The sequence below is a fragment of the Hypanus sabinus genome, chromosome X1 (assembly GCF_030144855.1).
Source record: "Hypanus sabinus isolate sHypSab1 chromosome X1, sHypSab1.hap1, whole genome shotgun sequence".
Lineage (NCBI taxonomy): Eukaryota > Metazoa > Chordata > Chondrichthyes > Myliobatiformes > Dasyatidae > Hypanus > Hypanus sabinus.
Genome location: NC_082738.1, coordinates 21,629,237 through 21,642,020, shown reverse-complemented (window position 1 = coordinate 21,642,020; position 12,784 = coordinate 21,629,237). Strand labels below are relative to the sequence as shown.

At 38.3% G+C, this 12,784-nt stretch overlaps 1 protein-coding gene across 11 annotated transcripts in view; it reads left to right on the top strand.

The window, feature by feature from the left end:
- Positions 1-2,497: 2,497 nt before the first annotated feature.
- The window catches only part of LOC132384676 (sodium channel protein type 8 subunit alpha-like), a 231,184-nt gene continuing 220,897 nt past the window's right edge, over positions 2,498-12,784 (top strand). For all 11 annotated transcript variants that reach the window (XM_059956036.1, XM_059956034.1, XM_059956037.1 and 8 more), the window contains exon 1: positions 2,498-2,773. In XM_059956036.1, the coding sequence (XP_059812019.1) occupies positions 2,498-2,773 (276 nt within the window). The remainder of the gene's footprint in view (positions 2,774-12,784) is intronic.

Here is a 12,784-nt window from a genome sequence, read left to right as displayed (position 1 = left end):
ATTTGAGCATTAAAATCCTATATTTTGGTGTGGGGTGCGTTATAGCATACAGTACTTCAAATAAAAGTATATTCCCTCTCCTTAATAAATCTACTTTGCCCTTTTAAACAATCTAAATGATCTGATACGTTATTGGTGCCCAATTCACCTGTCTTAGCTTGAAACCGAGCGCTTTCCACCACAGCCATGTTCTGAAACACTGTTTTTGTCTTAAATCCGCCTGTTTCTTTTTTCTTTAATTATACCGTTTTAAAGGACACGCAATATTTCATTGTCGGGTGAACACTCGGAACTATTTGATAAAGCATTAGGCAAACGCCCTAAATGGGTTCACCTGTATAAGTGGTCTGCTTGCGGGATTTCTGTTTGGGTGTGGCCTTGCTCTCTATGTATGGTGGATTTTCCATACTGCTAAAATCCATCTAATTGTACCAAGTACACAACTGCAAGGCGGTAACCACATTCTGCTGTTTAAATTAAAGAACTTGAGCTGCGCAGCCATAAACGATCGAAAAAAATGGCATAAGGGCCGACGCTGCTAATTACAGCATAGAACAGCAGCGCAAATGCGATCTGTTAAATACGTGTACTGTACCAGGCGTTGTGTGGTTATTTTGATTTGAGAATAAGTGAGGTATCTTGCATCTTTTCGGCATGTTTTTTATCACCTTGTACAGCAAATCAGCAATGTCATATTTTTAATGCTTGCCGTTGGTGTACTAGTCCCCCCTTCCCGCCCCCGTTGCGTTTTAACGTTAATATTCTATAATAGAGATTTTAAAAAGTGCATTTTAAATTTTCAGCTCGTGGCCTCTTCTGGACACGTGATTCTCATTCATTATTGATTCATTCCTGCTGACGTGGCTGAAATTGTCATTGGAATAAAGAAATAACCCCCTCCCCCCAATCGATGGCTTATTGATCTGAAAAGGATTTGCAAAGGAATGTCCAGTGTCTTACCATGATATAAAACAAAATTCAGAAGGTAGGTTCATGGCTTTTTCATTTAATGCTGTATTCTGACTGATTTGCCGCCTAAACTTGCCCAGTTATTGGAAATGAAAAATGAGAAAGTTGTTTTTGAAAGGGGTATATAGGGTTATATTCTTACCAATAGGCGTGTTAAACGTTTGTTATAATCATGAATGTGGTGCTTGTTTCTTCAGTGTACTATTTAATTTATTGGCTTAACACTGGAAGGTGTAAATTGCATGCACTGGAAGGGCATATCAGCTTTTGCTGTAATTCTCTAACTGACAAAGCTAAAATGTTAAAACTCCAAATACTTACCTTGAGTGAGTTACTTGGCCTTTTATCTGAATATATGAATTTAACTAATACCTATAGTGCCATTATTTTTTAATTTTCCCTTTAGAAAGGAGACACTGCACACCTTTGTAATTTTTCCTCTTAAAATTGGGCAGCAAGATTTTAAAATCAATTGGGTACTTGTTTCGCCATAATACTCAAATGTAGTGAAAGTTTGATAGATTGAAATGGACAGTGTGAACCAAAATAGAGATATGTTCTTAAATATTAAATCTTAAATAAAAAAGTTGTGTGTTTGAACCTGCAGTGATGGAGAAATATTTATAAAAGAAGTTAATGGCAGAAAGTTTGGGCTATTTCAATATCAATGGCTGTACTGAGCACTTTGAGTTGTTAAAAGTTTGAGATGGCCTAATTTAGCTGAAAAGGACAGTTAACTTTGCATGTATGATGTTTAAATAAGATCTTGAGGCAAAACACTTTATTTAAAAAAACATTAAAGCTCAATTCAACTTTTCTTCATAAATAGCATTTCATCCCTTATTTACAGCCAGCTGGGCATAGACCTAAACACAAATTCAGATTATGTAACCGGTTCAAAATTTTTTAATCCTTTGAAATGGGACAGCAGAATGTAAATATGTGGTTGAATTGTATTGTAAAATTAACTACCCTCAAACACTTGCAAAGAACTTAAATGTTTAAGAGCAAATTTGTAGAACTGAGCATTTTAGTCTGCAGATCTGCATCAAATAAACAACTGTGAAGTGGACCTTTTTAAGTTTAAGTACTGATTTAAATGATTTTGCATTATTTTAGTATTACATGTGTCACATTGTAATAATTGTACAAATAAGCATGATTGGGACATTTCATTTGCTTGCCCACTATCATATTGGAACATTTACTATGGTAGTTTGTTATGTAGCTATGTTTTTGTGGATGTATTTTAAAAAATCAAACTTCAAAACTGTTTTAAAATATTATAACCATTTTAGTGCATTTCAGTGTGATCACTTGTATGAGAGTGGTTAAGGTTATCTTGGGAGCTTCATAAAAGTCAAGATCCTTTATTCTTTGGGTGAAGTTTTTTTGCTAGTGATTTTGGTCAACTTTTCATCTCTATTTTATTTTACAGTTTATTTTTAAAGCTTGTTGTATTTTTATTCAGACAGAATTGTCCAATCTGGAGGCTACATAATTGAAGACGTTGTTGCAGGATGAAAATATGGCAGCGCATATGCTTGCACCGCCAGGCCCTGACAGTTTTCGCCTTTTCACCCGTGAGTCTTTGGCTATCATTGAGCAGCGGATCGCTGAAGAGAAGAACAAAAAACCTAGCAAGCAAGATAGCAGCCACCGAGATGATGATGATCAAAATAAGCTTAAACCAAACAGCGACCTTGAAGCAGGCAGAAGGTTGCCATTTATTTATGGCGACCCCCCTTCTAAATGCATTGCTGAACCATTGGAGGACTTGGACCCTTTTTATATAAATCAGAAAGTGAGTGCCTCGGACAACCAGTTATTAGCTGTTTTTTTGCAGGGGAAAACTGTCAGTAGAGGTTGAAGTAGTGGACCTGTGGTTGCAAGTTTAGTTTGATATTTATGATCTGCAAAAGTTAATTGCTTTATTATTGTTTTGGGTGGGGTGGATGAAGATAATGGGTCATATTTTTTAAATTCTATATTAATCTTTTGATTACTTTAGCAATTTTGAACATATTTCCCTTTTCATATTGGGACCCATAAACTAATTTTCATCCGAACAAGCTTTGTACAGTGCCCCAGTGCCATCATATCTGCATTGCAATAATAACGTACTTGTTTTATTTTAAGTTAATTGGATAATGACTACCAATTCACATAATTTACAGAGCATTTGGTTTTTCTGCTCAAACTGATTTTTATGTGGTTCTTATAGGCAGTCACGTAATTGTCTCAGCATGGGTTAAGGTGGGTGGTCATCGTAAATAGTTTAGTGACTGAAATAGGGATAGGCCACGAATACACAGATCCGTCACCACTTCATGCCACGAACGTTCCAGTAAATTAACGTACTAATGCAAAGATGCAACAACAAGAATGGGTGGTTCTTTCTGGTTAAGTGTGCCAGGTTTTCTTTTGCTAATTCCCACTGTTTGATAAGGTGTATGCTTTTGTTTGCTGGTAGGAATAAAATGTTTTATCTCTAAAATTATAGGTTCTCCCAGAAATAGTGTCTAACGTGCAGTACAGGATGGAAAAGGATTGGATAGTGCTCTTTGTATATTAGTGTATTAGTGTGTATTAGTTTGTATATTAGTGTTTGCCCATATAAATATTTAAAAACTGTTTGATTTAACCCTGACACTATATATAATGATGTGGGAAAGCAGAAAGGAGAATAATTGCAGGCTAGTTTCTCATGTGCCCCAGTTTTTCCTTCTCAGATGACCCTTGTGGGAATATTTGGAGCAAACACAGGCTGATGCCAATAGAATTGGCAATTCTCTGGATTGAAAAGAAGCCTCACATTTTCATTTTTCATGACTGGGCAACCATAACATGCAAGTTGTGGAGTTGATAGGATTTGAAAAAACTTAAGTTGACAAACTGAGAGTTCTTGTCTGAAAGGTTATCTCTTTATATAACTTCAAGTTCATGAACTGTTTGTAACCGTGTACCCTTAAAATATTTTCTATATATAATATATATAAAATTGACTTATATTTTTGTAAAGATGGCTCAATTGAACAATTGCAAGGACAACTGAGCACTGTGATTGTGGTTCTCTTGGGCTGTTAATTCATTATCTCTGTTTGGGACTGAGTGGAAACCCAGGTGGTACAAGAACAGGTTTGTGAGGATCCAGAGTCATTCTGTGTGAAGAAAGGGTTACGTATTTGTGAAGTTTCTGTTCACTTTGCTTTTGATCAGAGCAAAATTGGTTTTAGGACCACTGGTACTACAGGGGCAGATAGAACTCCAGCTTAGGATGAGTAATATTTCTAGTTGGTAAGTGAAAGATTTAATCTTATTTCAGCAAATGAGGTGGAACAGGAGTTGAGATGGATGAGAACAAAGGCTCGTTTGCAAATCTCTTCCCTCAGTGACACATCATTATTAGGAATGAGGTTCTTTAACCTGGGTTCAAATCCAGTCATACTGATGGAGGACTAGTCTTTGAACTGTAATGGTGCAGATTGGAATGGATTTGGGCAGTCACTACTCAGTTCTGTGTGTGCAAGGAAACGCGGCATAAAATAGTCCACAACTTGGGAATTCTTCAAGTTTGTTCCCAGCGACCACTGGTGTGATGTGGAAGTCTGTGCCAGTAATTTAACCTTGATTGTGAGGCACAAGATGGATGTAGAGAGAGGATTATTTTATTAGCTGATGAGAAATTGGGGAAGATGTCCACCTTTGAGACATTTGAGTCTTATTTTTTGTAGCTTGGCTTTCATATTTGTTCACTAATATTTGTGCTTGTAGCTTTTTCATTGTGGAATATTGTGGAAAAATGTGCTGCAGCAAACCAGTCTTCCAGTGTTATGAATTAGGCACTAGCAAAAATGTGCCAATAAGAAACAGATATTTCTCCATTCTTTTTAATTAATCCTTTTCATCTGAAGTGACGGATTCTTGTAAATGTCACAGAGAAGCATAACAGTGTTCTGCAGTCTGTCTTTATTTTCCTCAAATCTAATGGTCTGATGCAGCTGATCTTTTGTGTGCCATCCTTGCTGTAGTGATGCTGTTGGCATTCTCTGATTACGTTCTGTAAATGGGCAATACCATCTACATGTGGTCAGTTTTCTATTCACAGTAAATGAAAGGACAAGATCTGTGGTCCAGGGCTCCACTAATCCTGACTAAGTAGAAGTAAGTCAGTAAGAAATGCTTGATTGATGTTGAACTTGGCTTTTGGAAGTTTGGAGCAGTTCTAAACTTCAGATCTGGAGATCTAAAAGAGCAAATAACCTGGGCTGCTGAGCATATATTTCTATTTATCCATACTGCAGCACACAAATAAGCTATCACCTGAGTTCAAGAGTTGCTGCTGAGTAGTGGTCTGTTTCTAAATGCTACTGTTCACAGAAAAAGAGACCCTTAAAACAGTAAGTTTATTGACTTTGTCCTTGCCATGGTTTAAAGCTCTGTCTCTTTGATTTCCCCCAGAGCTACTTGCGTTCTGGAGTGCTCTCCCCAAATGTGTGAGCCTTTTGCTGTGCATTGTGTGATTTGTAAACTGTGACTTCAGTAGAATTGCCCTCAAAATTCATTTTACTTTTATTTATTTAGAGATACAGCACAGAGTAGGCACTTCCAGCCCTTCGAGCTGTGCCACCCAACAACCACTGATATATATCTAGCCTGATAATGGGACAATTGAGATGTGAAGAGGATGTCTCATTTAGTGGGGGAGTCTAGGGCACAGCTTTAAAATAGATGTCCATTTAGTACAAGGCAAGGAGAAATCTCTTAGCCAGAGGGTGGTGAATCTGTGGAATTTGTTGCCACAGGCAGTGTGGAGGCCAGGTCACTGGGTGCATTTAAGGTGGAGATTGACAGGCTCTTGATTAGTCAGGGTATGAAAGGTTATGGGGGGGGGTGTGAGAGAGAGATTTGATGGGCTGAATGGCCTAATTCTTCTCCTATGTGTTATGGTCTTGTGGTTGAATTTACAATGACCAATTAACTTACTAATCCATATGATTTGGACTGTGGGAGGAAACCCACTCATTCCATGGGGAGAACACACAAATCCCTTACAGAGGTCACCAGGATGGAAATTCAAACACCAACGCCCTGAGTTGTAATAGCATTGCACTAACTGCTACACCACTGTGGTGCCCAGTCCCAGTCCCATTTTTAATAAGTGTGAGCCCACAGCACAAGTTTGCCAGAGTCAGCTGCTGTAGAAATTGGGAAATGTCACATTGAATGCAGTAGGTGCTCTTGGATGGGACCGATGTCTGTATAGCACCAACATTGGATTGCATACCTACAGATGAAATGTGTGACCTGATATTTGATAATGATGCTGAGTATCTTAAATGAGAGATTATTTCATTCTGTATACAAATATCTTGTGCCTCAATTAGCACAGAATGCATCTTTTTGAAGACTGTCTTCAACCAGTTAGTGCACAGATATGGGAGGAGCTGGTTGACTTGCGGGTGTTTCCAGATGTCAGCAGTAAACTTCTTTGATAGAGTTACTAAGTAAACACGGTTGGTGGGAACTGTCAATTTGGTCCAGCACATTGTCCATAATTCTCCCATTTACGTTGTCCAGGAGAAAAGCTGAGTAAATGACCCCATAATGTTGGCTAGAAATGCTTCTATAGAGGCTGGTGAATAGGATTTGTTTGATTAATTAATTGATTATTGAAGGGTAAGCCACTATCCTTGAATTTGTTTATGCCAAAGAAGAATAATGGTTCATGTTGAAAGGATAGTTATTGGTATTGTGGCCAGGTAAGTTTTATACATGTTGAACAGTTCCATTGCTTTCCTGGGTTTGCTCAGCTTAAACTGTATATGGGATGTGGAAATTTAATTGTTTGGGGTTATGATGCTGAGTAAAATTAAAATTTCAAAAATGGTAAAAGAGTAAAGCAATCAGGCCAAGAACGAAATGTGTTCGTCAATTGCTGATGGTTATGTCCCTTTGTTTATTTACCCGTATGCACCAGTGAAATAGCATCACTGGCATTTGGCATCATATAAGCAGTATTCACAAAAAAAAAACAAATTAAGCATAAATCCTATTCTTGCAAGAAAGAGCACAACTGGAGCAAATTTAGAAAAAAGGAAGAAACATCTGTTTGGTGCAAAGTGGTTATAGTGTTGCTAAACTACTGATAAGGATTGTGAAGAGCGGAATGGTTGAAGGGAAATAGCTGTTCCTGAACATGGTGTGGGGTTTCAAGCGTTTATACCTCCTGCTCAATGGGTAGCAGCAAGAAGAGGACCTAGTCCTGGTGGCGGGGTTCTTTGGACATTGCTTTCTTGAGGCAGTGCCTCCTGTAGCTACTACAAATGGTGGGGAGGAATGTGCCTGTGATGTGTTGGGCTGAGCCCACTGCCCTCTGCAGCATCTTGTGTTCCTCCTCTCCCACATGTATTGCTTCTCTCTTGTGTTATCCTGACTATGCTCTGTTACCTAAGCCATTGATTCCATTCTCAAGGCAATCCTTCATATTGTTTCTGAAGCTTCTGCACCCTTTCTTGAACCGCTGTCACTTTTGCTTGCCTCCTTTAAGCTAGTTATTTTCTCAATGAGGCTGCTTAGTTACAGTTGCTATCAGGGTTGCCATTTCTCTCTGTAGTGGCTTTATTCCTTTCTGATGTTACCCTTCTGTTTATTGTCTTGCCTGTCATATCCATAAGATTGTCAATTTGCTTCTCCAGAAACACCCAGCAGGTCAGGCAGCACCTGTGGAGAGAGAAACAAAAAGAACCAATTCAGATCAAAAGTCCTTTCATCAGAACAGTTAAAATGAGGACTTGGGGCTTTCACATGAAACATTTTGCTCTCTCAAGTGCTGCTCGACTTGCTGAGTATTTCCAGCATCTTCTGGTTTTATTTGGAGTTTCACTCTCTGCAGAATTTCATTCTTGTCTACCTTAATTTCCACAAAACAACAGACATAATTTTGGTGGGTACTTCATAAATCTTCTAATCTTAACTACTGCAAGTTCAGGCCAATGCTTAATTCCATCTCATCCATGACTTCTCAGTAAACACATTTGTGACTTCAATTCTACTTGCATTATTGAACTACGGGAGTAGGGCTAGTTTTGATTGAGGAATGGCGATCTACCATGTCTTGGGGAAAAGCTCTGAGGAAATAAAAACAATGCTTATATTATTTTTGCAGGAAGATTTATTTTCATAAGTTCAGTCACCCAGTCGTAATATTTCTAGTTGTCTATGTCTTGTAACTACTTGGAGGTCAACTAACTATTTGGGGGACAAATTGTTGTTCATAAAACCTTTCTGGGGTCCTGTGGCTTAACCATTTCCACATGAGCTCATTAAATTAGTGAGAGATTTACAGGACATCACACATTTGTCTTTTTATTGTGATGCTGGATGTATTGCCATGCTGCTAAGTAATTATAATTCTAAAGTGGTGGGAGTTAACAGGCTCAAAGTTGTCACTTTCATGTCCATAAACTGAAGTGATAACCAAGTGTCATCATTTCAGAAGATTTGTGCTGGGTCCAGCACGTAAGTGCCATTACAAAGAAAGCACAGCAACGCCTCTACTTGGAAGATTGCGAAAACTCAGCATGACATCTATAACTTTGACAAACTTATATAGATGTGTGGTGGAGAGTATATTGACTGGTTGCATCATGGCTTGGCATGCAAACACCAATCCCCTTGTACGGAAGAGCCGACAAAAAGTACCGGATGTGGCCCAGTCCATCACAGGAAAGCCCTCCCACCATTGAGCACGTCTACATGAAGCATTGCCGCAGGAAAACAGCATCCATTATCAAGGACCCGCGCCATCCAAATCATGCCCTCTTCTCGCTGCTGCCATCAGTAAGATGGTACATGAGCCACAGGACCCACACCACCTGGCTCAGGAACAGTTATTACCCCCCACCCATCAGGCTCTTGAACCAGAGGGGAAAAATTCACTCAACTTCACTTGCCCCATCACTGAACTGTTCCCACAGCTTATGGACTCACTTTCAAGGACTCTACGTCCCACATTCTCGATATTTCTTGCTTATTATTATTTGTTGTCTTTTGCACATTGGGTGTTTGTCCATCCTTTGATTTTTATTGTGGTTGTTGTATTTACTGTGAATGCCCACAAGAAAATGAATCTCAGGGTTGTATACGGCGACATGTGCAGTACTTTAAATTTACTTTGGACTTTGAAAACAAAAAAATATATCTTCCTCGTAGCTTGATTGATTACCTTTGAGATGGTTGCACATTTGTAGAATGCGGTTGGAAAATAGATGAATGAATAGATAATGAATTTGTATAAATGAAGGCCAGTGCTGGCTTAACCCAATGATATCACTCACAGTTTGAGGCCCCTTGAAATGTGCTTTCTGTAATATTCTTTACTCCTAGAATCTGCTGGCCAGAAACCTATTGAGAGTAAAGTTTTATATTTGGTTGTTGGAAGTGGAAAGCCAAGGATTTTAATAACTTTCTTTAGCATTTTTTTCTCTATCAACTGCCACTCCATCACTTTTTGAGATCTTGCTGATTGTAGAGTGGTTGCTGTGTGAGCTTAGAAAAGACATTGAATTTCAGAGTAACTCCTGGTGAGTGAAGCTCTTAAATTTAACTTCAGATGTGATGTCATGGCATATTAATCTCAGTTTGTGAGAACATTGTGTTCTTCTTTGGACCTTGCTGATCCTTGGTGCAGTTGGGCTGGAAGCATATTTAAACTGAGCTGTTTGGCATTTTTATCTACCTGTTCAAGGTAATTGGTTCTGGATTACTGAAGGTGCGTTAGAATTCCTTTACTGGTGGAATCTAAAAAAGAATAATAACCCATGTGCTTGCAGGTATAACATCCTTTGCTGCTTAGACTTGTGTTTAGATTCATCTTCAGTTATTTTGCAGGAGATTTTTAGCTTTCATTCTCATGATAATTTGGCCAAATTTAAATTTGTTCCTTGATGATGCGGCTTGTTTGTTTAATACAACACCTCAAAAAATACAAAATTGTGAAATCAAAGAATCATTTTAGTTTTCATACATTTTGATTACAGTCTGAACTGGTGTTTGGAAATTTAACTGCAAAGGCATGTATCATTCAGAGAAGCAATCCTGTTTGTTCCTATGAATATTTTATTTCATTTAATTAGATGTTTCTGTAAAGTACAATGGAAATGGGTATTTACTGTTACTTAATATTTTGAGAACACTTTTTGGTGTTAGTTTGACCAAATCAAACCAGTAGATGTAGATGGAAAATAATCCTGAAGAGATAAAAGCCCCAATAGTTTAGGAAGTATGATATTATTAACACCAAGAGCCCACTGAACATGATTTTACCCTCTGCATGCAATATGAACAGTAGTAATTTATTTTGAGCAATTGTTTTGCCATGCTAACACAAGTGTGTGTGGGGAAGGGATTAAATGCAGTCATTTGTGCTGTAAAAGTTAGAAGCTGTCCCTTTAAACAAGGTGTCCTTTCAGAAGAGAGGCCATTCGCAAAAATCAGCTATGGCAATTTCTTTCTGCCTGTTACAATGAAAACCTTGCTTGATTTCACTTCCTGTCCTTTGTGTTCACCCTTTTACCCCACCTCCCTTTTTGCTTCTTGACTCTGTTCTTTTTCCTTGTTAATCTCTCATCCACACAACCTTCCTTTCTCTCCCTAGGACAGGGGTACCCAACCTTTTTTATGCCATGAACCTATGCCATTAAGCAAGGGGATCGAGGACCAAAGGTTGACAACCCCTGCCCTCGTCTGATATTCTTGTGTATAGATTCTCACTGCCTAGTTATGTGAAGGCAGTGCAGAGCAAAATCAATCGATTTTATGCAAGTAAAATATTTTGACAAGTGTGTTGGAATTGACGATGTACTGCATTAAACAGCATAAAGAGAGACTAGTGCATATGGGGTATTCAAATTTTTGTAGGAATAAGATCTCGAGAGAGATGGGCTAATGTACTAAACTGGGTTGAAGATTGGTTAGTGGACAAAGCACAGGAATAAATAGATTGTGTTCATGGGGAACTGCAGAAGTCAATATTTATATTGTGCCTAGGTTGATGTTGCTGAATAAACAGTGTAAAATGTCCAAATTCTTAGACAATGTAAAGTGGGATGTAAATGTAAAGCAATGAGCAAGATGTAAGAATGTTAAGAAATACTCACAAATGAATAAGCAAATTGTCAAATGGACTAAGATGCTTGGGATTGGCAAGAAACACGGAAAAGCAGATTTTTTAAAGAATTGAACTTATTATTATCATATTACTCTTTGGCTGGGTGGGGTGAAATTTATTCATCTTTGTCCAAAAGTAAACCAAGCTTAGTTTGCTGTCATTGAATACTCTTGAAAGGAAAATGGCAAGTTGGTCTTCATTGCAAGGAGTTGAAAGCAGCGAAGTCTTGCTGCAGTTGTACTGAGCGTTGAGACTATACTTGTAGCTTTGTGTACGGTTTTGCTCTCATTTAAGAAATGAACTACTTGGAGCAGGGCTTCCCAACTTTTGAATGCCATGGAACTCTACCATTAAACAAGGGGGTTGTGGACCCCAGGTGGGAATTCCTGACTTGGAGAGAATGCTATGTATGAAGTCTTGATTCTAGGATGAAAGGGACGTACTCTAAAGAGAGAATGAGGTTGCACTGTCTGGAACTTAGTAGAATGAGAGATAATTTTGAAGCATATTGAAGTTTTAGAGGACTTGGCTGAGTAAATGGTGAAATGCTGTTTTCTCAGACTAAAACGTTGAGAACCGCTTCAAGATCAGAGGGTGGCCATTCAGGATTTGAGATGAGGAAAATACTGCTTCTATTTGAAGGTTGTGAATCTTTGGAGTTGTATGGGCTGTTCAATCACTCGGTGTATTTAAGACTTGGTTCAATAGGGATTTTGGCCATTAAGGGACTTGGGATGGGGGATCAAGCAGGAAAGTGGAAGTGATGTAAAAGTTAGCAATCCTGAATTCTGAGCAACCTTAAGTCTTGGCTCTTATGTTTGATGTGGCAGAGAAGACTGCAATGGATTTTCTGATCTGAGTAAATCCAGAACAGTTATATTACTCCACACTTATTTCCCTGCTTTAAGGTAATATAATTGTCCCTTAAACAGCACACTGACCTTTCTATAATCTACTAGTACAGCCAAGCACATCAGCAAGTGTGTGCCAAAGCAAATTCCTCCAAGCCTGTCTTCATCCTGTGGCAATTTCTTATAGGTTCTGTATGAAGTAAATTTGTATAGTTACATGTTAATTCCCATGGGCTTGAAGTCATGTTTAGATAGGGCAAGTTTCAGAGGAGGAGTGAGGAAGGAAAATAGACAAACGGAATCAGTTTTTTTTTAAAAAGGACACAGTAAAAAATAGCAAATATATACAGTACTTGTTGGGAGTTTTCTGTTGCCAAGTACAACGGAGGGTAGGAATCAAATGGTTCATTGTTGGAGGTGAACTGGGACCTTGGACTATGGAGTATTGTCAGTTCATAGATCAGAAAATGAAAGTTATTTTGTTAAGTACTTAATTGTTAATGAAGTGACGGTCTGGTATGGGAAATCTGTGGCAGAAATGGAATTTGAAGTTGGTCAAGACAAAGCTGAAGTGTGTGTTGTAAATAGCATCTGTGAGGAGGAACAAAAAGAGTCAGCATTCACAAGAACAGAAAAACATGACAGACAAAACCATTTTTAAAGAAATAATGGACTGGGCAGAAGATGTTTAGACCCATTTCTCTACTCTTTCTTTCCCCCACTGCAGAATCGTACAAAATAGTAATGTACACAATAGGATAGCACACAACAGTGATGTTTTTGTGCCAGAATT